Source organism: Octopus bimaculoides, chromosome 6, assembly GCF_046866305.1.
Source record: "Octopus bimaculoides isolate indiv1 chromosome 6, ASM4686630v1, whole genome shotgun sequence".
NCBI classification, from domain to species: Eukaryota; Metazoa; Mollusca; class Cephalopoda; order Octopoda; family Octopodidae; genus Octopus; species Octopus bimaculoides.
Genome location: NC_142933.1, coordinates 48549187 through 48576555, shown reverse-complemented (window position 1 = coordinate 48576555; position 27369 = coordinate 48549187). Strand labels below are relative to the sequence as shown.

The 27369-nt window shown below is 35.2% G+C and overlaps 2 protein-coding genes across 3 annotated transcripts in view; one reads left to right on the top strand and one right to left on the bottom strand.

The window, feature by feature from the left end:
• The window catches only part of LOC106882865 (uncharacterized), a 44588-nt gene extending 31112 nt beyond the window's left edge, over positions 1 to 13476 (bottom strand). Inside the window, exon 1 of one of the 2 annotated variants that reach the window (XM_089353849.1) lies at positions 13323 to 13476. In XM_089353849.1, coding sequence (XP_089209975.1) covers positions 13323 to 13359 — 37 coding nt within the window. In that variant the 5' untranslated portion in view covers positions 13360 to 13476. The remainder of the gene's footprint in view (positions 1 to 13322) is intronic. The other variant, XM_014933668.3, reaches the window with a different exon arrangement.
• An 11905-nt stretch (positions 13477 to 25381) lies between these two features.
• The window catches only part of LOC106882866 (ADP-ribosylation factor-like protein 1), a 30998-nt gene continuing 29010 nt past the window's right edge, over positions 25382 to 27369 (top strand). Inside the window, exon 1 of the mRNA XM_014933670.3 lies at positions 25382 to 25489. Coding sequence (XP_014789156.1) covers positions 25486 to 25489 — 4 coding nt within the window. The 5' untranslated portion in view covers positions 25382 to 25485. The remainder of the gene's footprint in view (positions 25490 to 27369) is intronic.

The window sequence follows — 27369 nt, the reverse complement described above, 5'->3', positions numbered from 1 at the left end:
AGGATTAGAGTTATGGAAAAAAGTGAAAAATGAAGAAATTGGAGGAGGAGAGGGGGCAAAAAAGTCTTTACGAAAATAGTAGCTGAAAAACAGGAAAAAATAACTAAAAAACTAAGTAGAAATGCATGAACGATTGTGGTGGTGCCATGAAGTAAACATGCTTCAGATACACTCATTTATTCATACAAACGTAACAGAGATGAAATATATCATAAATAACAGTGACAAACAAAATATACACCGCCGGAAGTTGTTGTTGACAAACAACAGCAGTAATTTTATTCAGCTGAATACACATCATTAATTACCAAAATACAACTTTAACACAAAATAACTTTGAAAATACAAACTTTTCTAGTAAAAGATGTTTTATATGACACATTCTACCAGTGTCCGAAGTTTGAAAGTGTTTAGTTACAAAAAATTAATTTCTCAATCTGCCATTCAAAGGGTAAAGATCCTATAAGACTTATATATCAGAATATCAGAAAACTAAACTATTTGACAAAAGAGATGACCAAGCTTTTCTAAAAGCAAATAAACTGACATCAGCTGACATAAATCAATCAACCTTTCAAAACAAAATGCTATCACACCAAATAAACTTCAAAGGTGAGTGAGGAAAGAGAAAGTCACAATTCTCAAATTATCTCAAAATGAGGAAATACATGTTAAAAGATCATCAAAATGACATGCATCATAATGCAATTGTAGAAATGGTCTAAAAATAATACACTGACAAACTAAGACCTTGCCATAACATCTTTCAGCTGAAATTCAACAGCACAACACAGAATACACATACTTACATATCTACAAGACGATTGACTATAAATCAAATAATCAATACTATACGCATATCCCATAAGAAAGCTGAGAATATTCAGCACAATGAATTTGGCATGACAAAGGTTTCTGCTCAGTGAGTGCCATGTCTTCCGACACCTGATCAAAAGCACACCAGGCTGATCACATCACAGGAAGACCTGACATTGTTTCAGGCAGATCCAGCTGGTTTCCTTGAATGTTTCTTAACACACAGGATAATTGTTGATTATCTTTGAACCAGAGACAAAGAGACAATCCATGCAATGGAAACATTCCCTCCTCACCTGTTCCAAAGAAGGCCAATATTGTTTCATCTGCAGGGAAGGTTGATGGGCCTCAATTTTTTGGGATGCAAGCGGCATTGTATTTACTGATTACCTTCAGTAAACATTGATAGTGTAGAAGGGCTACAATGGGGAGTACTATACCAACTTGCTGAGACAGTTACAAAAGGAAATCAAAACCAACTGCCCAGGAAAACTGACAAAAGGTGTCTTGTTTCATCAGAACAATGCTCTAGCACACAAGCCCTTCGTTTCAATAGCAGTTGTGTGAGACTGACTTTGAACTGGTTGGTCACCCTCCTGATGTGGCCTCATCTGACTATCATTTGTTCCCCAACGTGAAAAAACACTTGGCTTGGAACCAACAGGATGAAAGCTTCTTCACCAATGGAATCCAAGCAAAACTGATAGAAGTATGTGGACTGCAAGAGAGACTACATTGAAAAGTAAACCTCATTTAGTCACATTCCATGAGAGTATTTTGATCAAGCTATGAACTTTTTAGCCAACCCTCATATCATTTGTAATCTAAAATATTTCAGGAACAAGAAACAAAAAAAAAGAGTATAACAAACAAAAAGAAGAAAAGTATTTTTAGCATGGATGTTGCATGTTTAAATAGTAAACTGACTAAAACTGTTAAGACAGCAATTAAAATGCTAATTAAATCTTGTGGTCCTGCACCACAGATAACAACAGCTATTGCTGAATCCAGAACCACATGTAACCATATTTCAGTGTTGTTGTTTGGGGCCAAAAGACAAACTAAGCTATCTTGTGTGTGTGAAACAAAGTTTAGCATCACTGTTATGATGATTTAAATAGCTGATGTGGTATTGATTAATTTGTGGTATTCTACTCACTTGAATAGCATTATTTTTCCCTATTATTAAGGCAACGAGCTGGCAAAATTCTTAGCACACCAGACAAAATACTTAGAGGCATTCCTTCTGGTTTTATGCTTTGAGTTCAAATTTCACCAATGTCGAATTTGCCTTCCATGCTTTCGGGGTTGATAGTACCAGTTGAGCACTGAGGATCTGTGTAATTGACTAGCCAATAAAATTTTGCATATGTAATGCTTTACCAATATTGTAGTCAGACTTGACTATGTGTATGAACTAAGTGTACAGTCTGTTAGCATCATTATGGATATATATACAAATACAAATGAAATATATCTATGTGTTTTTGTCAACAAGTATGTGTCACTGGTGTTCTTTAACTCAGTCATCTGTTAATAGCTATATTCGTTATGCAATGCTTCATGTGTGTATAAAGTTTGGCCTGTGTTTGAGATTGGATAAATGTATTCTCTGTGTGTATATTTTTGTGTTGGCAGTAGTATCTGTTTGGAGTGTACATGTCTGTGTGACACTAAGTTTATATCAAAAGTTCACTGGATGCTTTAAACTTTATAGTGACACATTTGGGGTCATTTGTCTGCCCTAATTACTATAATTCAGTAGCAGATTGACTGTTCCTGGTTTTCTCACTAATTGTATCTGTATAATGTTATCGCTGTATCCTATCTACAATATATCTCTACACCCAAGCACCAACAAGCCTTTGGTTTTATTTTATTTCGTCTTTTATTTCATTTTTTTTTTAATATTTTATTCGTTATCATTTGATTGAAACCTTTTTTTAGAGGAACATCATTTTCCTTATCTTGTACTTGCATTTTTATTTTTAACTTTGTTCTGTTCTTGATTTCTGCATTTTTAAAATTCATCTTTTATCTTTAAATCATTTGTCATTCGACAGCAGCCATGCTGGAGCACTGCATTGAAGGGTTTGGTAAAGCAAATCAACTCCAGTACTTAAATTTTTTTGTTTTTTTTTTCAAGTTTGGAACTTATTCTATCAGTTTTTTCTGCTATGTAACAGGGACATAAACAAACCAACACTGGTTATCAAGCAGCAGTGTGGGACAAATAAAAATACAAAGACACATGCGTGTGTGTGTGTGATAGGTTTCTTTCAGTTTCCATCTTCAAAATCTACTCACAAGGCTTTGGTCAGCCCAGGGCTATAGTAGCAGATACTTACCAAAGGTAACCCCCAGTGGGACTGAATCCAGGATCACATGGTTGGTAAGCAAGCTTCTCAACCATACAGCCATGCTTGTATTGCTTTAATTTTTGGATTTTTAGCTCTAATCACTCCAACTATTCTTATGCTTTATAAATTATTTATATTTGTATCTTTACTTACACATTGATTCTAGGGTGTATAAGGGCAATATATTCAACCTGGTAATTATATTTGGAAATCTTCACTTTTTCTCATGTTATAGCCTATATTCAAATATATACTTGTTTTATACACCTAAGTGTATAATATAGGAATACAGGAGTTTAATATAGTTTAAATATTGAACCATAATCCATACAGTAGCTTGCCATGCACTACAGCACATCATAAAGTGTGTGTGTGAATATGCATATAATACACATATTATTATTATTAAAAAGAAATCATTATTATTACCTCTGCCTTAGCGAAGGCAGAGGTATTGTTTTCAGTCATGTTTGTTTGTTTGTCCATGGACAGAACCACTGGATGGACTTGAATGAAACTTTCAGGGATGTTTGGCCTTGTGACTGGCATGAACTGATTAGATTTGAGGATTGATCTGGTACCTGACAAGGATTCTGGATTATTTGTTATATTTACTTTACATGAAGTATTACGATCTTACATTGACTTTCCATGTAAGTTATGGCAGTGATGCTGTTTCCAAAGTTTTATTTTTGCTTCTCTATTATTAATTTTACTCGCGTCTCTATCTTAGTAGAAACTGATGGATAAAGAAATCAAACTACATAAACAAACGGCAGCAAAACCGTTCAGAAATTAAATAACACTAACATATTCAGTGACAATAATAAATTTATCCTCAACAATTTTTAGTTTTACCAATTTTGATTACATCGCTCCTGTTCAAAACCTCTTACCTACTTGACAATTGCATTTCTAGCTCTGCCTTGAAGGAAGCTTTACTTCTTGGTTTCAAGTTTTTGTGTGCAATGATGTTGTTAAAACTCCCTTAACAGCACCGTATGCAGGTCCTTTCCATTTTCTTTCATGCACAGATAAATTTTTTACTATAGACCTTTAAGGTCGTAAAGACACTATATCAGTGAATAGACTAAAAAAGGCCTTCATAGAGAAAATTGTCCCTGTTCCCACTGCAGACAACACACACACACACAGAGAATTACAAACACAGCCCACACACTCACCTTCACATTCCATGACTACCATTGGGATCGATCAGGTACTGGACAAGGATTCTGGATTATTTTTGTTTTTTTGAGAGCGGTTGGGTTCATTTTTAGTATTCTTGTTTGTGAGAGCAGTCGAGTTTATTCCAGATATTCTTATTTTAAAAATCATCTCCAGCTAATCGTTGAGAGGATGGTGGTGCTGCCTTGGCAGGTTTACACTCTCTGAGTGCTCTTGTTATTATTATCATTATTATTATTATATAAAGGCAGCAAGTTGGCAGAATCGTTAGCACGCTGGTTGAAATGCTTAGCGGTATTTCGCCCGTTACTATGTTCTGAGTTCAAATTCCACCGATGTTGACTGTGCCTTGCATCCTTTCGGGATCAATTAAATAAGTACCAGTCATGCACTGGGGTCGATGTAATCAATCCCCTTCTCCCAAGCTGCTTTTGTGGCAAAACTTTGAAATTATTATTATACATAATATTATAATCTCATGACAGCCAGTGAATGTTACCAAATGGTTTGTTTTATACTAGAACCCTTCCAGCAATAGAGAGATAAAATTAACAATCATTGGACATGACTGAATGGAAAAGTATGGCTTGGGCTATTTGCTATTGGAGACCTTAAAACACATCCAGTTCTTGGATCTCAGAGTTGTACAAATTCAAAACAAAAAACATGGTTGAAAGAATACAGCCAAAACAGAAAACACAAAAGACAATGTTGAGTGTGTGACCATTTGCTCATTTTGAAAATGATAAGGCCTGGTGTGGATCAAAGCTAGTTGAGAGGAATTTCTTACTAACTATATCAAGAATAAAAAGGCCTTATGGTCACATACATCAGCATTGTCAAACACTCCTATCACTACACAGAAGAAGCTGTCTGGGTGAGTCCACTTTACCCAGATCAAACCCTTGTCAAATAGTTTTCCTGATGTGCATGATGATGTCAATACCATTGTCACAAATTTTAGTACAACTCCTAGCAAAGTTGAGTGCACTATATAAAAAATTGAGAGGGGATAAATGGTCACACATTCTATAAGCTCAGGAAGGGATTAACTTATGCCCTTAATTCCCTTGGGGTCAAGTCACAACAGAGACCAACTTGAAAATACTTGATTGCCTAGACTCAAACACAAGTGCCTATAAACTTTTCCAGTAACCAAATGAGAAGCTGACGTATATTAACACAGATTCTTGCCATCCAGCCATGTGAGCACATGAATTTCTAACTTATCTTCAAATAAGGAAACCTTTAATGCCACAGCCCTATATTATAACAAGGCTGCTAGTGATTTCAAAGAAGGATAGATTATATATCCAACCATAACCCCACCAAAAGAAAACACTACTATAAGGTCACATGGTTTTCACCTCCATTTTCTCTTAATGTTAAAACTTGTCTTGGTAGGATTTTCCTTAATCTAGTAAAAAAACATTTTCGACAGACACAGAGGTACACGAAAATTTTTAATAGGCATATTTTGAGGTCTTTTAGATGCACAACTAGCATAAAGAAAATTTTAGTAAATAGATGCAAACAGTGCTGAGGCTAGCTTCTCATGTAGAGATAATGCCACATGCCTGCTAAATAGTCAATGCAGTACAGAAACAATCATTTATGAGGTGGAAATAATCTCAAATGATCCCAATGGGGCAACAAATGTGTAGAAACATGTTGGTGCTGTGAACAGCCTCTCAAGATCAGACTCAACAACCCAAGTCCTCATTTAATATCCAGGGGAGATGTAATGTCACAAGATTAGCAAGACATAGAGTACCTTATCTTCATTGGACACTAAACTCCGCTTGCAAAAACTTTTTGAGGCAAGTGAAATTGAAATTGAACTAAATTCGACGACTGGCACCCATGCCAACATCGTCTCCTTCATTGGACACGAAACTCAGCTTGCGAAGACTTATTGAGGCAAGAGAAAGCGAAATCGGGATGGAATCTGTGCCCGTGACATGTGTAAGGATTTTCGAGCGAGATCGTTGCCAGTGCCCCTGGACTGGCTCTTGTGCGGGTGGCACATAAAATACACTATTTTGAGCGTGGCCGTTGCCAGTACCACCTGACTGGCCTTTGTGCGGGTGACATGTAAAAGTACCCACTAGACTCTCTGAGTGGTTGGCGTTAGGAAGGGCATCCAGCTGTAGAAACTCTGCCAAATCAGATTGGAGCCTGGTGTAGCCATCTGGTTTCACCAGTCCTCAGTCAAATCGTCCAACCCATGCTAGCATGGAAAGCAGACGTTAAACGATGATGATGATGATAGATGGATACTGAAAGAAAATGCTGCATAATATAACATGAAGTAGAGACTGCTAGAAAAAGGCAGGCTTTACCTCAACAGCAATAAGAGAAGCAGATTTTGTTAGGTATTATCTCCCTCTAGCTACACAACAAAGCTCTTTAGTTGTAATCATTGTTACTAGGTAAATGTAAATTTTTGTTAAATATTTACCTTGTTATAGCTGCTATGTAAATAGGTATCTACATATAACTTACATTATATAAAAATTCACTACAATGACTGTTACCAAAACACAGAAGTACTTGTGTAAATACAAAAACAAATAAAAAATGCGACAATCCAGTTATGCTGGAGTTTCACTGAATGATTGAATGAAATGAGTGATTGACTGATAAGACTTGATAGACATCCACTGGGTGGATAAATAGACAAGTGGGTGGATATATTTGACAGACAGATAATCTAAGAGTTAATATTTATTGTTTATACTAAATGTATAAATATTTAGCCCTTGATCAGACAAGATCAAGTGGATACATGATCAAAAATTTTTTAATCATGATCATCTCATTTTTTGGGGGTGGGTGGGGGAGACAATATTTCAAATACTACATTGAGCGTTTACACTTGGATATTTGAACACATGCAAGCAAACATTTACATAACCCTTTCAACAACCCACTCACTTTTCCTATCAAGTATAAAACTTCCAGAGCTGCCAAAATCAATGTAGGTATAATGGAAGGTAGGTCTGGAGTGATTGTTAAATGCTGGAGCTGAGACATGTAGACACCATATGGGTAAAGGTATAAATTTTTCTGGGTAGGCAGTATGTTAGTGGAGTAAGCATACTACTAACAGAGAAACTGCTAAAGTGATTGAGATAGAGTATGGAGTGGAATCATTAAACTTAGAGTAGCTTTAATTAATGTCACAGCAACATTTATCTCTGCATATGCTCTACAATCTGAATTGGAAAATGGACAGAAGGACCAATCCCATGAAACCCTCTTGCAGACTACCTTGATGATGAATATCATGATTGGAAGCATGGAGGTTAGTTCAAGGAATGAAGAGAGAACAAGGTTGCTGGAGTGCTGAAACACTAATGATTTCATAATTTGCAAAACTTTAGAAAACCATCTAGCTACCTGATGACCTATCAATCTGGTGAACACACAAGCTAGAGAGACTTCATACTCTCTAGAAAATAAGATAGACAAATAAATGTAAATGTTAAGTCTTTCTTGACACAGGTCAGTGGTTAGTGACTTCAAATTTAGAGCTAAACAAATTCAGAGACACAAATCAGTTTGGCAAAAAGTATGGAAACTTAAAGTTCCATTGAACAGTTAGGAATTTTAAAAAAGTACTAATTGAAATATTTGATAATAGGAAGAAAGAAATAAAAGACTTGAGCATAGAAGACAACTAGCATTTCCTACAGTATGACCTGTTGAGGGTTACAGACTAAGCTTGTAGCTGGTACAAGGTTCCTAAAAGACTGAAGGTAACATGGTAGTAGAACAATGGGACAAACAACGCTACAATAGCAAAGAGACAGACTTAGAAAGGCATGAAGAAAAGCAGCAGGGAACTATAGCAGGTAGCTAGAAGAGAAACTAGGCAACAGGTATACATAACAATGCGAAAAACAGAATATAAGAGGTTTGCCAATGTTTAACAGAATGAGGATCATAGGTGTGAAGCATTTTGGATTGCATGGCAGTGTACCAGAGAAAATCAAAACATTGTGGGTGAGAAGTGGGTACCAAATGCTATTTAAAAAAAGGCTACTAAATGTGAAGAATGCATGAGAGAAACAATGTCTTCCCAGCATAGACCCAAGAGACAGCAGTGTGAGAAAAAAAATGGAAGGATATGAAGTTGGTCCATCAGGAACTATTGCTGAAATACTCAAAATATCTGGCAGAGTAGTGCTAAAGAATGCATGAGAAAAACAATGTCTTCCCAGCATAGAGCCAAGAGAGGAACCAACAATTCTAATAGACAGCAGTGAGAAAAAAATGGAAGAGTATGAAGTTGGTCCATCAGGAATTACTGCTGAAATACTCAAAATATCTGGCAGAGTAGTGCCCTATACAGTTAATCAGATTGTGCAGGAAGGTGTCTTACCTAATGACTGGCACAGTAGCATCATATTCAGCTGTTACAAGGATAAAGGCAATACCGTAGAAAGAGATAATTACAGAGGTACCAAATTGCTGAACCAGATCATGAAAGTTACGGAAAGAGTTAGCCTAGATGAGATGCAGTTCACCTTGTGCCAGGAAGAAGTATTACTGATGCCATCTTCCTAATGACCTCATCCTTATAACTGAATCTGTAATAAGATTAGAGAAATGCCAGTTGTGGAAGAAAAACCTGAAATCAAAGAGTCTCAAAGTTAACTTACCAAAAACTGTATTACTAAGTAAGAAAACAGACAGGACTCTACTTCCAGCAGGGAAATGGCCTTGCTCAATACGTAGAAAATGAGTAGACATAAATTCCATATGATGAACCCAGGGCAAACTATGGACACACAAGAAGTACAGTGGAAGTATAGGCAGGTTGACAGAGAAAGTAGACTTTGTATGTGGTAGATACTCATGAGCAACAAGCACTAATAGTGATTGGCTATTAGATACTCTTAAATGTACGAGGGAATTCCTGAAAATAGTAGATAGCTGCTGTTACCTAAGTGATCTAACTGACAGTGATTAAGGATGTTCTGAAATTATAGTAGCTAGAGTAAGAACAGGTTAAAGAAAGTTCAGAGAGCTACTACTATTGCTGATAACAAAAGATTTCTCTCTCAGAGTAAAAAGCAGACTGTATAATGCTTGGGTACAAAACACAATGCTACATGGTAGTGAGACATGAGCACTGAATGCCAAGAACCTGCGAAAACTAGAAAGAAAAGAAGCATCTTCTGCTGGAAGTGCAATGCCAGTATGAATGAATGACAAATTACAAATGTGTACAAGGGAAATCAGATGTAGTGTGCAAGAAAAGATTGCATTGGTATGAACATATGATACATACAGATGAGCACAGCAATATAAAGAGGTGATAATTTGCAGTGGCTGGGACCTGGAAGAAAGATACTCAGAAAAATACAAGACAACGTGAAGATTGATCTATCTTAGGATAGTGAGCCTATCAGAGATAATAAAAGACCAAAGATAATTGAAGACGCACATTGCTTGAGGAAACCTAGTGACTTATGCAACAAGCATGGTGAAACTGATGCTAAAATGAGTGGGAGAAGTTAGAGATGGAGGCTGGAAGCTTAATGCATATGCACATATCTGGGTCGCTATGTTCTTGTGAAGTTTACATCCCACTGTCCCTCTTCTGTATAATTCTGTTGTTGTAATTAATAATAACAGAGCCCATTACTACAAATATTGATTTCAAATTTTGGTACAAGGTCAGCAATTTTGGGAGAGGAGATAAGCCGATTACATTGACACTTCCCCAGTTTTCAACTGATACTTATTTTATCGACCCCAAAAGGATGAAAGGCAAAGTTAACCTCGGCAGAATTTGAACTCACAATGTCAAGATGGATGAGATGCCCCATTACTACATATATTATCACCCTTTCTGTTCTGCCACTCATCACTCCTTACTTCCTGGGCCACTTCTTACTGTCCTCCATCCTTCATTCTTCTTACTGTCACCCACTAGCTCACCAATGACCACTTTCATCCCTATCTACCTATGACTATTTCTATCCATCACTCACTCCAGCTTACTCTGGCAAACTTTACCCATCCTTCTTGATTCTTCTGGCCCCACATTCTTTCCAATTTGCTTACATGAACATGTTACCTAAGGTAACCCTCAGCACCAACATCTTTCGTTCTTTTCTCTAGCATCATACCCTCATCCCACTCAAATATATTGTGGGGTAAGAGGAGGTAAGTCCTAAATTTGCTCCTACTTAATCCACTCCACTGTCCTTTTTATCACTCACCGACTCATTCTCACTAACTATGTCACTACTTTTTCTCTTCAATTAATCCTTTCCCTAACGCTCTAAATTTCTCAACTAACACTCTACCAACAATAAGCCTGCTCCTCCAATCATACTTTAACTTCTCAATACCTTACCTAAAGTCACCACTCTTTCTCCTATTCTCCTTCTCTGACAAAGACTTTAGTCTTGCAAGTTACAATCCAACCTCACTAATGCTGGTACCACAAAAAAGCACTCCATACACTGTAAAGTGATTGGCATTAGGAAGTCATAGAAACCATGCCAAAAAAAGATCAAGACAATATCCACAGACCCATTGGATCCTGCCAAAGTGTTCAACCTATGCCAGTGTGGAAAATGGGTATAAAATGATGACTTTAGTTAATGTCTTTCTGTTTTTTAACAAAGTAGGATGTGATTTGAGTGAGATTGGAAGCAATTTCTTGTAGATACCTGTGCCCCTTTTTTTTTAAAGTTTGGTAAAGTTACCAAACGTGTGTATATTGTTGCTACATCACTTCCATTTTGTATCAGTGAACAAACATTCAAATACATACAAGTTCAACTTAATTTCCTTCCCCCAACTACATGGTCTCAGGTTCAGTCCCACTGCATAGCACCTTGGACAACTATCTTCTACTACAGCACTGAGTGAATTTAGCAAACTGAAAGAAGGCCGTCGTGTGTGTGTTACTCTCTCTTTGCCATGACATCGCAATACAGTTTTTAAATGACTATAACTATTATGCAAGCAGTGTCCTTTGTTTTCAATCTTCTATGAAAAAATATCTGGTCTCGGAAAATACTTTAATTAGAAATAGGTGATGGTTGGCGACAGGATTAGTAAGTATCCAGCCACAGAAAATCTACCTCAACAAATTCCATCTGACCAATGCAGGCATGGAAAAGTACACGTTAAATTGTGATGATGACAATGATACATGACATTCCTAGTGTATCAAAAACATTCTTTGGATGTGATATTTTTAAGTATATTAAATTGCAATTTTGCAAAAAAAAAATTTTTTAATTGGCTGCGTACCTCTCCCCACTTCTGTACATTTTCAGTTTTGACTTAAGAAAATTTTTGCAGATTGATGTTTTGAACATCTGAAGTTGTGATTCTTCACAAACATGCATAATAAACATCCGGAAAAAATTTTCCAAATGTCAAAACTGAATAATTTCGAAAAATAATTTCGCCGCGTATGTGTATACACGTTTTAGCCTGGTTTTCATGCCGTTTAAAAGCGATATGAGAGTACAAGACAGCCCCCATTCCTGAACGGCATGCCAGTTTTTCGCTGGAGTAGCTCCCCAGCTATCGCTAATTGTCATTTCTATCACGAGATGAAAGCGCCTTCTTCAAGGACTCAATACGTCATGCGATTCGAGAATCGAACCCACACCTAGCGATTGTGAGCCCAACATCCAAGCCACTATGCCACGTGCCTTCACATTGTGTCTATATGTGTGTTAGTGCATGTAACTATAAACGTGCCTGTACATACATGTACATTCATAACATGTACGTGTGGGTGTGCGTGAATATTTAAAGCTAAATAATTTACCGAAATAAAACGAAAAAAAAATCACCCAAAAAAGCTTATTTGAAATCGATATTTTTATATTTTTCGAAAATAAAAAATATAACCTTAAAAATTAATTTTCTACATACTTTTTTTAATGAATTCGGTACAGGGGAAACATTTTTTGTCTTCTTAAATCGGTAATTAACATGCGGTAATTGTTAATTGCTAAATGCTTCATAATGGAAATTAGAAACATTTACGTTAAGAATATTATAAAAGCTGAAATTTTTCAGCAACTACCTTCGACAAGCTCAGCCACCCATTTCGACGATGTCAGGAAATTACTACTGCGAAATGATGGAATTAGCGGCATAAAAAGTTAATCGATCTGTGGGGAATGTTTTAACCGTTTAAATAGAACAACACACGTGTTAGAGAAAAGGGAAAATGAGAATATAAATAATAATGATTAACTTATAAGGAAACTTATATTGTCAACCCTAAAATAGAAGCTTATTTACATGATGTTGCATGAAGGAGTTAATCGTTCCAGCCAGCGCTGAGATAAATCAAGGGCGGGGAGACTTAAACACCGCTTAAAATAACATCAAAGTAACATATGTATCATCAATTAAGATAAAAACTCAAGAATTCTTGGCTTAAAACCAAATAATAAACCAAAACCAAAGGATTTTCATAAAAGACCGATTTTAAATCAAGCATGTAAATTAAAAATACACATAAGAAATAAACACGTAAATAATTTACGAATATCAATTATCTTTCTTAGGTGTGATTTGTGGATGAATATTTTGGCAGGTATGTACACCACAATATTATATGTTACTGGATCTGGTCGCGGTTTGATAAATTATTGCTGTACATATGTGTACGAACGAACGCAAATACGACTTGTAATAAGATAGTGGACACGTAGAGGATATAACATAAATCAACAGAGAAAAAAAATGTTATTTTATGACTCTGTGATAATATTACGATCTACTTATGAGCTATTAGATTTAGCCTTGAATAAATTTACAAACTTTTAAGTAACATATCTTAATTTGACAGCTAATATAAAATATTACATAGTAAAAATGGCGATCGCACTTGAGGAGGTAGAAGTTATAAGAAACTAAATGAATTTACCCTTACTCTGGCAAGAAAAAGTATCAGAAATATACTGACCATACTTAATTTCGCATCTTTGCATACGACCATAAGGTTCGAATATTTCTTCCAAGTCTCTTTGTCGCGTATTTTTGCTCAATCTTCCTATGAAAAGCTGACCCTCCGCTCTCCGTGACATGATGGCTGCTACACCGTTGAATTACGTGTGAAAGTTGCAACACAAAAAGTGGAATTAAATATTAGAAGAATTATTTTTAGCCGCATTTAACTTTTAGTAAACCGTTTAAATGAGTATAATAAATAAGAATTGATGACAACAATTAATGCTACTTGGATATTTCATTTTGGTTATTTATCACTTTTTTTCACTAAAGATCACAGTATTTGATATAGTTACACAAATCCTTCCAAACAGAAGATGGCGGTCTTGATGGTGATATCTCCACTAAGAAATATTGATTTTTATTTTATTTTGTTTTATTTTTATTTTTTGCATTTTCATCAGTTATATACAGTTTTTTTTTTTCGTTACTTATTCAAAAATATATTCTTATAAAAAAAAAGATCAGATAACGGAGTTTGGTATTCTGAATAGGCTGGAAAAATAACTTTATTATAAAATCATTTTCGAAAATGACAAATTTGAAGTAAAAATTAAACAAACAATTATTTTTCTTGCTCCTTACAACATTTGAATATTCAGAAAAATAAAATGTAATTATAATTAACTTCCAAATTTGTTGCTCATTTGCTTGCTCAGAATCCAAGCTCATGTTTTGTGTCATTCATTAAAAATAGATAGTAGAGAATACAAGATTTAACAACTTCCACAATTGTTTTATAATTTCAATTTTGTTTTGAAAGCTGATGCAAAAGGAACCAAATATGAAATGTATTATGCTTTTCTGATGAACTGTGTCAATAACTCAGATTGTTCACAAATATCAGTTGTTCAAAATTACCCCTATGAACTTATATATTTTGTACTTCATTTGTCTTTCAGTGTGTAAAGTTTTTATCTTGAAATTTTGTATTTAATTTTTATTCAAGTCATATAAAATACATCCAATAATATCAAATATATCAAAAGCAGAAGAATATTAGATACCTAGATTAGTCTATTTAAGCATAAGTGGCATGAAAATATTACTAAATGCATTATGAAACATCAATTGTTTTCATTCATTGTCTTTATTATTGGTTCAACTTTCTATTTTCTGTTAAAATGGATTAGAACATATAATGTAGTATCAGAGAGAATGGTCAAAATTTTAACATCAAGTTAACTTGTGTTGTGTGTTTGATAGATATAGAGGTAAATTGGGTTTTGCTGTAACGTGAGACAGCTATTACGCCAATAATAAACACACACACTAGTTCAATTTCACTTCTTTATTATTAGTCAACTAGGTCATTGCCTGCCGTTATGCTACCTGTAAAAATATTTGTTAATCATGCACATACGTTCATAAATTGTTCAAAATGAAAGTCTTTTTTTTTAGTCTGTGTTGTCTAAATGTTGAAAGACATAGAAATACACACACACACACAAACAAACAAACAATCCCAAAAAGATAAAAACTATATATATTATATACGTACATACAACCTTTCTTTGAAGTTGGTGTTGTGCTGTGTTGACAGACTTGCACTTAAAATTCCTGTATTTTTAATCAGAACTTGTTAGTTACTATAGTAACAACACTACTTATCGATCTATCTTTCACACACACACTCTTTCTCTCACTGTATTTCTCAATAACAACTTTTTCTGCTCTCTATCTTCTACTCAAAGGTCTTTTTTCAAAGTCTGTCTCTACATTGACAGAGAAACACCCTCTCACACACACACAAACAACCAAAAAAGATATCCATATATATTTTATAAATTCATACATACAGTTTTTTTATGTGTGTTGCATTGTGTTGACAGATTTGCACTTGTTAGTTACAAAATTTGTTAATTACTATAATGACAACACTACCATTTTATCTCTCCTTCACACAATCTCTTTCTCTCTCTCTCTCTCTCTCTCTCTCTCTCTCTCTCTCTCTCTCTCATTGTATTTCTCTCTTGACAACAACTTTTTCTCTTTTCCTTCTTCTAATCAAAGTGAAAGTCTTATTTTTTTAACCTGTTGCATTGTCTATATGTTGAAAGATACAGAAACACACATGCACACAAATAACAAAATATAACTATAGATAGATAGATAGATAGATAGATAAATAGATAGACTGACAGACAGACAGACAGACAGACATAAGATGAATCAATGAAAGAGTCAGTACATAGTCACATGATCTACTGAAAATACTAAGCTAAATCTCTCTTAAATCACATCATACTACCTTGCAAAAAGGAAAGGGCACATTGAACAAAGTAGAACCTGATATATAAAAATAACAGATTGGTCATGACTGGAATGTTTTTGAACATGTCACATATTTGTTTTCCTGATCTATCCAAGTACCACCTGCATTAGAAACCATATGTATATTCTCTGACAGTATCATTCAAGATGTATTCAGCAATTTTGCCATGTTAATGCTCTTTAACAGATTGAATAAACCATCACATTTAAACCTACTGGGTTTTCTCATTCTTCCTTTATCTACACACACACATATATTGGAACTCAAACCAACTTAATTAATGCATGCACCTCATTAAAATTCTATTTCCTCATTTAGATTCTTACTTCTTTCTCCTTTTCACCCTAGTTCATCTTTCACAGATGCCTTCTCTTCTGCCGCTCTATTTGTTACATTGCCCCATAGAAAAAGACACAACATAAAGTGAAGGTAAGGAAGAAAGTACTCTTTTTGTCTTGCAGAGTACAAGGCAACTTCACTAATGCTGGCACCAAAATAAAATACACCTAATACACTCTGTCAAGTGGTTTGTGAACTAGTAAAGATAAGTAGGGTCAGGGTTGGATTTATAGTGGTGCAGAGGGGGCAATTGCCCCAGGCATCTAGATATTGGAGGAACCCTGCTAGGAAGGGTATGCAGCACTCAATACAGGAGGTTGCCTCCCCCACCTCCCAGCAATCAGACATGAAGAGGCTCTCTTTCAATATACAAAGGTATCTTGATGTCTTAAAAAATGTAATGGATTCTTTTTTTATGCTAGCCACCTTAGAGACACCAAATAATTTAATTAAAATCACTAAAGCACCTGGGACAACAGAGAAAAGGAAAACAACAGAACACTCCTGAAAATGTAGGTATTTATGAATGTATGAAAGTGTGTGTGTGTGTAAGTATGAATGTATATAAAGATAAAGAGATTGATAGAAAAATGTTATTGTCTCTAGGCCAAATCTCGAGCTTGACCTTGGCTTCACTAATAGCAGTTAAAGGCACACGCACACGCACACACACACTCATTTCTACTTCTAAATTTATTTCAGTGAGGCTTTGAAAACCAGTCTTATTTTATAAAGTAAGTAAAGAAAACTTTTGAATTTAGTTTTAATTTTAAGATTATATCTCTCAACAGTTAAAAGCATTCTTTTTCAGCTTTAGAATGATTGCATATATATTCAAATGTTTCATTAAATCAAACCTTTTTTCTTTCTTATTTTTTCATATATTTTTTGTCATTCTGTCAAACACTTGGAATTACTATATGAAAGTGGGACAAAATTGGTAACTGGGGCAAAATGAATAATGATTTCTTGTTATTTTCTCTAATTTTGTACCATTGCATCATCTTTGGCAGTAAAATTTGGTCAGTATAGATTATGTAGTTGGGAGTAAAAATTGGTTGGTATAGTTTACATAGTTGTTGTTGAAGTTGAGAGTTTGAAACTTAAGTGACAGGTAATATTTTCAAGAAATTTTTCCTCAAATTTGACCCAGTTGTAATTGAAGTAGCTAATAAAATATCTGAATAATTTTTGGAGAAGAAGCTATAGTGAAGAAACTATAAAGAATATTTTTATGTTGGGTTTTTAGATTTAGTTGAGTTTCATTAATTTCTTATTATGTGCTATTTTTCAATAATCTTCTTTCATTTCACCAAGATATTTTAAATTCTATTGCATTTCTGATGTCTAAGGATGGATGTTTATGTGTATGACTCTTTTCAAATTTAATTCTGGAGAACTGAAAGGGCAAATTTATCTTATTTTGTCTTACCTATTTTACCCCGCCTAAATTTGTCTTTTATTCGCTCAAAGAGAACAGTGATAATTTTTTTGAAACAGTGTTCTAAATATGTTATAGGTTTTACAGCATTTAGAGAAAGTCTTTACTTCCCTGATATAGTTTTGACAACGTAGTGAAGATTTGTAAAAAATATAGTCTCTTCAAAGTCAAAAATGCAGTAAATATTACTCATAGTGCCTCACCTGCTCTTACTGGATTACTGGAAACTGGAAGAGCAGACTTCCCCCATTTTCGTCAAGGGTTCCAGTTGATCCGATCAATGGAACAGCCTGCTCGTGAAATTAACATGCAAGTGGCTGAGCACTTCACAGACACGTGTACCCTTAACGTAGTTCTCGGGGATATTCAGCATGACACAGTGTGACAAGGCTGACCCTTTGAATTACAGGCAGAACAGAAACAGGAAGTAAGAGTGAGAGAAAGTTGTGGTGAAAGAGTACAGCAGGGTTCGCCACCATCCCCTGCCAGAGCCTCGTGGAGCTTTAGGTGTTTTCGCTCAATAAACACTCACAACGCCCGGTCTGGGAATCGAAACTGCGATTCTATGACCACGAGTCCGCTGCCCTAACCACTGGGCCATTGCACCTCCACCCTTTGGAACAGCAACAACAGCATAACTTGCTGTCATTTTATCTTATTCTACATTCTGAAACATATGTAACTCACATTAAAAGAAGAAAATCTAATCTCATGCTTGCCTCCTTCATTGTACTTTTCACAATGAAAGAAAAGTCAAACACTGCAAGTGGATGTGTAAAAAGCAAAACTTGAATTTTGAAAAAGTGTATCTATAAAGCAACATGTTCAGTCATTTAAACTTTCTCTGTTAACTCATCAAATTCAATTATTTGAAACAGATGGGTTTTGAGATTTAAATTTGGTAATTTTCTAAGATTTTAATTCTTGTGTATAAGGGGCCCACCAAACTTGAAGTACCCCCCCCCCCCCATTGTTTAAATCCAGTCCTGAGTAGGGTCATGAGTGCTCTTAATCTGGTCTTATCAAGAACATGATAACCTCTCTAGTGATGGTGCCATTATAAATTGTCCTCAGTATTTCTCTGTTGCATGTTTGGTGTTAAGAAAGGTATCCAGCCTTAGAAACTATGCCAACATAAAATGTATAAGTGAGACATGTCCCTTCCCGCCACTCCAACCACAGAGAACTCAGTTTGGTAGTAATACATAATTGTAAAAGAAACCAAAACATTCACTGCTCTCATTGCCAAACTGAAAAGTCACAATGATGAATAATCTAACCCCGCCACACCAACATTTAATGAAAACTCTAGCAGTCATTGTAATACTTTCATACAATAATTATCATATGAGTTTCTCAAAATTTATCCAGTAGAATTATAATACAGAACAATTAGACAAATCATGACTCTAGGTATCTTGTGTTGTACCCCAGCCTTTGGTCCCCATATCCTTGAAAAACATGAGTATCTCTGGCTAGGAGTCCCTACACTATAAATGCAAGGACCCTTGTCTAACCAATTGCACGATACAATTAATGGAACACTGAGAGAACCTGACATTGAGCACATATTTTTGATGTATGTGTTATCCAATAATGTAGTTTTGTCAAGTATACAAACAGACAGCTGTTGTCAGCTTGGGTCAGCAGCTGTCCACTGCCTGTTCACTGTCTGTCTGCTGTCTCTCAAAACTCTCTACTAAGTCATTATCTATCCACCTCTCCATCTCCCTAGGTTCACATCCACTTTAGTTCTATTAGCTGCTAGCATATAGCCATTTACCCATGCACTGCATTGATTCCTGAAGGACCCAGTAGAATGACCATAATGTCTTCTAGAGTTTGTTATGGCATTATTTTGCTCCAACTTAAGTAGAGTATCCAAAAGGCTCAAATTTTAGAATCTATTATAATAATAGGCTTGTTAGTAAGTTTGTCCAAAATCATGCAATGCTGAAGTAGCAGTGTAAGAGTAAAAAAAGAGAAGAGACAAAATGGTAATAACAATCAGAGAGGGAGTGGTATCAAACAGCGCCTCTCACTCTCTCAACAAAGACCTTTCCACTTAATTGATGAACACTGCCTTTCTCTCTCTCTCTCTCTCTCTCTTTCTCAATAACAACATTTTCATTTGATGAGTGCTGATTTTTTTCTGGTAAACACTAATAACAATATATAAGATAACTAAATAAGAGTTTAGCACCTCAAAATTATTTTTTCTGTATCTCTATGGAAGTTTGATTGTTCTGGAAGATTTTCTGCTTAAAAAGTTGCAAAGTTAATAGAATATAAGATAAGTAAATAAGTTGGAATTTTTAAGTCATAGAATTAAAATATTGTCTATTGAAAGAAAGTTTGATAATATTGTCTGTTTAAAGAAAGCTAAATATACAATGAAGGTAATTATAAATATTTATAAATACTTGCCGATACAGTGATGTTTGTAAATATTCATGAATGAAGAATTTTGCCAAGGCGGTAAACAGAGACAGAGAACATGTAGACATTGCTGGAAAAAAAAAAAGTCTCTGTGTGTAAGCCGTTAATGTAATCCTGTGTAATTTTGGACTTTGCATGGTTACGTATAGAAATATAAACAAACTAATGTACACACACATACACACACACAAATATACTCATTTGTTTTGAAGTTTGTGTTCCAATGTATTAAATATACTCATCCACCTGCTATGGAGAATGAATCAGATAAAAGGTGACGGTTAGCCAGAGAGACAAAGGCGAAGAACAGCCAGTTTCACTCAAGAAGAACTAGACACAAGAAGATTAAACAATACATTAAGGTTATTAAATCAGTCACAAGAAGTGAGACAAGAGAGATGACTGCAAGAAGACAGGCTCAAAGACGTCAAAATGAAAAGGAGCACCTAATTGCACAAAGGAGAGATATCCAAAGAGAGAGAGCAGCACAAAAGCGCCAAGATGAAACAGAAGAACAACCAGACAAAGGGATTAAGTCAATTACATCGACCCCAGTGCGTAACTGGTACTTACGCCGTTGGCCACCTTCTTTCTGTTAAGCAAACCTTTATTTAGAAGACTTTTTTTTTCCAACCTTTTCTGCTTCACTATGCAGTGCAAGCTTTTATATCCTATTTTTTGACAACTAAAACATTTCCGAATTTTAAATGGACAAGCTTTCTTAAAATGTAGACCTCCACGCCCATAGCATGGAATTGGCCGTAATATTCTTTTTTGTTTATTTATTCCTGGTCAACATGCCTGTACTTGAGAGAAATTTTTTCTCCAATTTTCTTCACATCCTATCACAAGTTGATAATTCTTTGACATTCCTCTGCTACTGCCTGCAGGGTTAAATTCTGGTCCTCCTGTTCTAGTTTTGTAAGAATCTGTGCATGTGTTTCTGCATCTTTGTTTACAATCAAACCTTTGTTTACCAAAGATGAGGCATTTAAACATGTCTGAAGATAATTCCTTCAATTAAAATTTTTTGCACATTTTATTTACAATTCCAGCATAAGTGACAAAATTTTTGCCCTCTTCTAAGTTCAAACATTCTTAACAAGTGTTAAACAGGGAACTCATCGCTGAACATTTTGGATAGCAATTCAATTGTTTCCTCAAAACAAATTTCACTTGTAGTCTCACTTTCTTATCATCTGTCCAACAATTGCATTCTCCGTTGCAGATTTCTTCATATCTTCTGAAGTACGCCAAAAAAATTTATATCCTCTTCTGGGTTATAACTAAATTCAGTTATAGCATTTGCTATACCGTCTGGTGAAAACAAACTTGCAGTGTTTCCCAACTTCAATATCAGTTCCGGCAACTTATTGTGTTGTAGTTGTTGGTACAAGTCTTGTTGCTGTTGTTGTGGTTGCTTTTGCAACTGTAATCTGCCAGCTAATAGGTCTTCCATAATTAACGAATTTTTTGTATCCTAAAGAATTGCTAATGACCACCATAAGCTTTGAATCAACTCGTCACCACTTTTATAACATGGCTTCTGTATATGTCACCTTAGTGCTCTTCACTAATGCAGTGTGATATATGGTACCATGGAACAGGGTAGACACCAACTGTCTCCACTTGATGTATTCCCAAATACTCTGCCAACAGCTGTAACCAATCCAAAACAACTCTCAACAATTTCCTGTGACTTCACAAACTCACAAACGACACCTTTCAACTCCCTGTGATTTCTCCTCTCAGTCAAACACACTGCTACTTAATGTCCTCTTTCTTTCTTCTATATGTACTAACTTTCTAATTACTGCTGTAGAAACTGGAGGTGTTGAAGAGTATCCTATTCGAATTAGAGACATGGTAAAGGTGTTTCGTGTTTTCAGATTACCTCGCCGTAATGATGTTCAGATATCACAGAAATGGAAGTGGCTAGCATCATTCTAAAGGAATATGGGGCAGTGACGAGCAAAAACTAACCTGAATAAGTCAGAGTCTTTGAGGCTCAACAGCCTGAGATGCAAATGCATGCTGCTGGCTAGCATCATAATGCTGATGGTTGGTGTTTGTTTGGTCTGGACCTCCAGTTGGATGAGACTACATGTAAAATGACCAGGCTCACCTGGAAATGGGTTGAGAGGAAACCATCCCAGAAAAGTCAGGTAGATGTAATGAACATGTACATCACTTCTTTCCCTTTACCATCGTCTCTCACCTCAGTTTACATCTGACCAGATTAGTGTATTTGTTGTTTCACTTTTTGTGGATAGGACATATTCCATTGGTTGGACAGTTCATCCAAGACTTTCTTCATTCTCCATTCTCACAGGGTGTGTCATGATTCTCACCATAGCATGAACATAAACAGGAAGAGTATTTTGGCTAGATATGGTCAGCTTAAATGCTAAAGTTTTAAACAATGATCATAATATAAAACCATCTAAAAGAAAGATAATGAGAAAATAGGAAATAAAGTCAGAACACCAATTTGCTGAAGTAGTGGAGAATATAAAACATAAAGCGCAGGCCAAATCTACACATATATGCCACTTCAAAAAATGATCCCAGTTCTTCAAAGATAACAGCATGTTTAAAGATAATCCAAAGAAATTCTTTTGGCATACTGGAAATAGTATCATCAAAATAGAAATCCCCAAAGAGCATGAAATACTGGAGTTCTGGAGGAAAAGTTTGGCAGATGTAAAGGAGTATAACTGTGATGTTTCATGGATTAATAAACAAAAAAAGGACACCGAGCTTATAGAAGAGCAAATATGGAGAAATTAGTGTAGAAAATATCAGACTTGCATTGAAAAAGTCACCTGGTATGGATAAGATCCCAAACTATTGACTCAATATGTTTACAAACTTACAGAAGGAACTAACATGTTACAATGCAATTAATGGTATCACTTTTTTGCCCCCCAAAAATGATGAAACAAAAACCCTAAGGATTATAGACCCATAATGTGCCCTAAAACAATGTACAAAATCTTTACATCTTTCCTAATGGAACACATATATGCTTTTCTCAATAACAACATCTACCCTGATGAACAAAAAGTATGTAAACATAGTTCTTACAGATGCAGAGATCAACTGTTAATTAAAAGAATAATCTTTGAAGATTGTCACAACATGGTAAAACTTCTCTGAGTGGCCTGGGTAGACTACAAGAAGACCTTTGATAGTCTTCCTTGCAACTGGATAAAGGAATGCTTGGAGATGTTCAAAATTTTGCCAGTAATCAAGAATTTTGTATTTTACACCATGAAGCTCAACACTGGTGCTTCAAATATAAACACTGGACAACTCAATATTATGAGATGGTTTCAAAATGTTCCTGGACTAGTTATGTTTAGTAAAAAAATAACTTATTTACCTGATTTTTAACATCATCTCCTTCAGAATAGTTGCCATGCACAGCAATACACTGGTCCCAGCATTCCTGCCACTTTTGGAATCCAGCCTGGAAGTTGTTTTCCATAAGCGAGTTGAGGATCTTCTGCAATTCACTCTTAATCTTGACAACAGTGTTCAAACAGCAATCTTTGAGCTGCAATTTCATCTTGAGGAAGAGATGGTAGTCTGCAGGTGCTAAATCTGTCTCGTGAAGGTCACTGCTAGCTCTTACTGTGCACACAAACCATATGCTGCCATCAGTTGTTGTGCTACAGAACTAGTCTAGGAACTTTTGATACCACATTGTAATTGTAGAATCTTTCATTATCTCCTTTGTTATTCTACTTAGCATTATTTTCTTGAATGAAACAAATTATGGATATCAAGTGTATGGAAAAAACAGTTAATCATCTCCTCTATATGGATGACTTGAAACTATTCACAAAAAGTGACCAACAACTACAAGCACTCCTACACACAGCCAAAGAATTTAGTGATAGCATCAAAATGGCATTTGAGCTTGACAAATGCACCAAGGCTGCAATTACCAAGGGAAAACTATCAAACACATATGTCACCCTAGATAGAGACACTGAGATAAGAGAATTTGAACATCAGAGTAGTTATAAGTATCTAGGAGTATATGAAGGAAATGGGTTTAAACACTCATTAATGAGAAAAAAGACAAGAAGGCATGACAATGTTGGTAAAATGATTCACTGGGAACTACGTAACAAGTTTGGATTGGAAAAGAGGGGAAAATGGTATAAAAATGTGCCAAAGAAAAGGATGTGGAAGAAAATGACAGAGTAAAGGTACAATAGGACTTCATAATCCAATGTGATTATAAGATTGAACACCAGAAACTTGATATTGGATTGATAGACAAGGGAGAAAAATCATGTCTTGATCATAGACAGAAAAAACTGATGAGATATGAAATCCTAAAAAGACAAAACAAAAAGCTTTAGTCAATTAAAAAGGTATTATATTGTGTCCATAACTGTTGATGACCTAGATGCAGTGAGCAAAGAAATTAAGAGTCATCTAATTGGAGGTCCAGACCAAACAAACACCAACCATCAGCATTATGATGCTAGCCAGCAGCATGCATTTGCATCTCAGGCTGTTGAGCCTCAAAGACTCTGACTTATTCAGGTTAGTTTTTGCTCGTCACTGCCCCATATTCCTTTAGAATGATGCTAGCCACTTCCATTTCTGTGATATCTGAACATCATTACGGCGAGGTAATCCGAAAAGACGAAACACCTTTACCATGTCTCTAATTCGAATAGGATACCCTTCAACACCTCCAGTTTCTACAGCAGTAATTAGAGAATTAGTACATATAGAAGGAAGAAAGAGGACATTCAATTATAAGCCTTTTCTTTTATTTTCTACAAGAGGGACAGATGAAAAAACAAATTGCGATAATGGCAGGGAATTACGCAAAATTAAAAAACAACTAAAACCAAGTCCTAGAAAGCAAGTTTACAAAAGTTATGAAACGATTATTATTACCCACATAGGAGTAATGATTGTTTCTAATTTAGGCCAGCAATTTTAAGGGGAGAGGGTGAATAGAATATATCACTTGATGAGCATTTTATTTTATTAACTACAAAGGGATGAAAGACAAAGTTAACCCCGACGGGATTTGAACCCGTAAAAAGTCGGAACAAATACTGCGAAGCATTTTTATCGAAATTTTAATGATTTTTGCCGGCTCACCGCTTTGTAGGAATTTAATAATGATTTTTTTTTTCATTGCTTATTATAAACACAGTAAAGAAAAGGGTTATAACAATTTTTTTTCTCATATTGTTATAAGGGCGACGAATGAAGGAACAAACGTGATGAGATTTGGATCATGTATAGAAAGCAGTCTTGGAAATAAAACAATATAAATATATATGACATGGACTGTTCCAACAGAGTCTCATCTACTTGAGATCAATCAGAAAACCCCTCGCATTTGCTGTCTCTCCCCAAATTTCTAACAATGTCCGAATAAATCTGGATTAGATTATGTCAATTCGTGCCTTCCATCTGCACAATTTGCAAATCATCAGCAACTGACAACAAATAAGATTCATGCGCAGTGACAATTTTAGTTATGCGAGAACTATGATGTGGCAAGGGTAGTGTTGCCTTGAGGATTGCCAGCACTACTTTTATTCAGTACAACAACAATACCTTAGTATTTATTTTTTAAAATGGGTAAGTTTTCAATTGAATGTATTTAAGTTGAACATTTTTTTTTTCTTTGTAGTTCAATAGAAATGAAGTAAGAAAACACCATCAATCTAAATTGATGTAACAAGTTCCATACCTAAATGTGTGGGGTTTTTTCGTGTGTGAATCCTTAGGTAGAAGTAGTCTATAAAATTATTTAATTTAGTTTTACTTTTATTTCGTATTTTTAACTATCATTTTAATTTACTTCGTGATAGCCATGAAAGTGAAAAAGTAAGCGGAAATCTTCTAATTGTAGGCTGGGTTATTGGAGGTGTAATTATAGACTTATGAAAAACAACATGGATATTAACCCAAAGAAAGTAAATTCCCTGTATATTAGTTGTTTTATTTATATTCAAGATTGATAATAGCAGTTAATATACAACGCTATTGTTTTTAGTCAAGTCTTCTAAAATGTTAGTTCGTCTAAAGTCGTATTTTATTTAATGTCTTTATATCTTGACAACCCATCCTAGCTGTTATAATACACGTATGTTGAGAAAGTCTGTTGCCGTCTTCTATCCCATTTCTAATTAGGTAACAGCTGAGGTGTTCGTAGATTTGTTCTTGATACTAACGTTTCTTTGGGTTTTGAGTTCAGATCTCACTGGATTCAATATAGCCTTTTATCCTTTTGGGTTCGATAGAATAGAGTGGTGTCACTCAAGTACTGTATGTATCCTCCCCCAACATGTGTAACCTTGTGTCTATATTAGAAATTAATAATTAAATTTATTGACCGAGTAATCTAACACTACTAATATATTTCAAGTAGTCGTTTAGTTATATAAAAAAATATGTTGCCTTGTCAGTGTTATTGAACTGTCAATCTACGATCCAAGTTTTTATTCCAAACTGCAACCGATTCACTTATGTCCCAGCATGTTGTTATATCTCGTGCCGAAGTAAGAAAGTGGTTTTATAGTATCATTATACTTAATTGTTTCTGCACGAAGAGAGTTTAACAATCACAATATTTATAGATAAGTGTGAAAGATCAAAGTATAGCCAAACATTTTAGTGTTTCCATATGTATAATATAGTGAGCAGTGAATAATTGAAAATATTTTATGCGGTGAGGAAAAGACAAAATTAGCACAATGAATAACATTTTAGGGATGAGGTCTAAGACTGAATCGTGCTTGGAGTTGTTTCCCGTATTTGCCGAAAAAATTAAAATTTAAATATGCTAACACTAACATAACTATAGATTTTTGTGCGGTTGGTACCGCTTTGTAATCAACCTCATTGATTTGTAGTCGACATGTATAATATAGTGAGTTGAAAAGCTTTTAACTGAGATAATTTTTGCAATTAATAGACAAAAATCCTCCTTGAGGTCTAAAAAACCTAGAAACATTAAGCAAGGTAGGTAACTCCATTAATATCAGCTCACCCAAATTTTTGAAAATTCAATTCGCTAGACTACATATGTTAAATTATTGCTCAGATATTTTCTTCTGCCCTATTGTTGATACTCGTAATCGGCATCACAACTCTCTCATATAGGCGTGGGTTCAGCCCCACTGCATGGCACCTTGGGCAAATGTCTTCTACGATAGCCTCCGGCTGACTAAAGCCTTGTGAGTGAGTTCGGTGAACGAAAACTGAAAGAATCCTGTCGTGTATATGTCTATATATATCTTGTCAATGTTTCATATCCAGAAAAGAAGCACTCCCTAAGGCATAGAGCAGTAATGTATTAAAAGTAATTAAGTTTGTGACTGGACATAAACTTAATTACTTTTAATATACGTGTCTGTATCCCCACCACTGCTTCGTAACATATTCCAGTAACTTCGTGCTTCGGCAAAAGAAGCTGATGGAATAATTACCAAGATTTAAAAAAAAATACTGGGGTT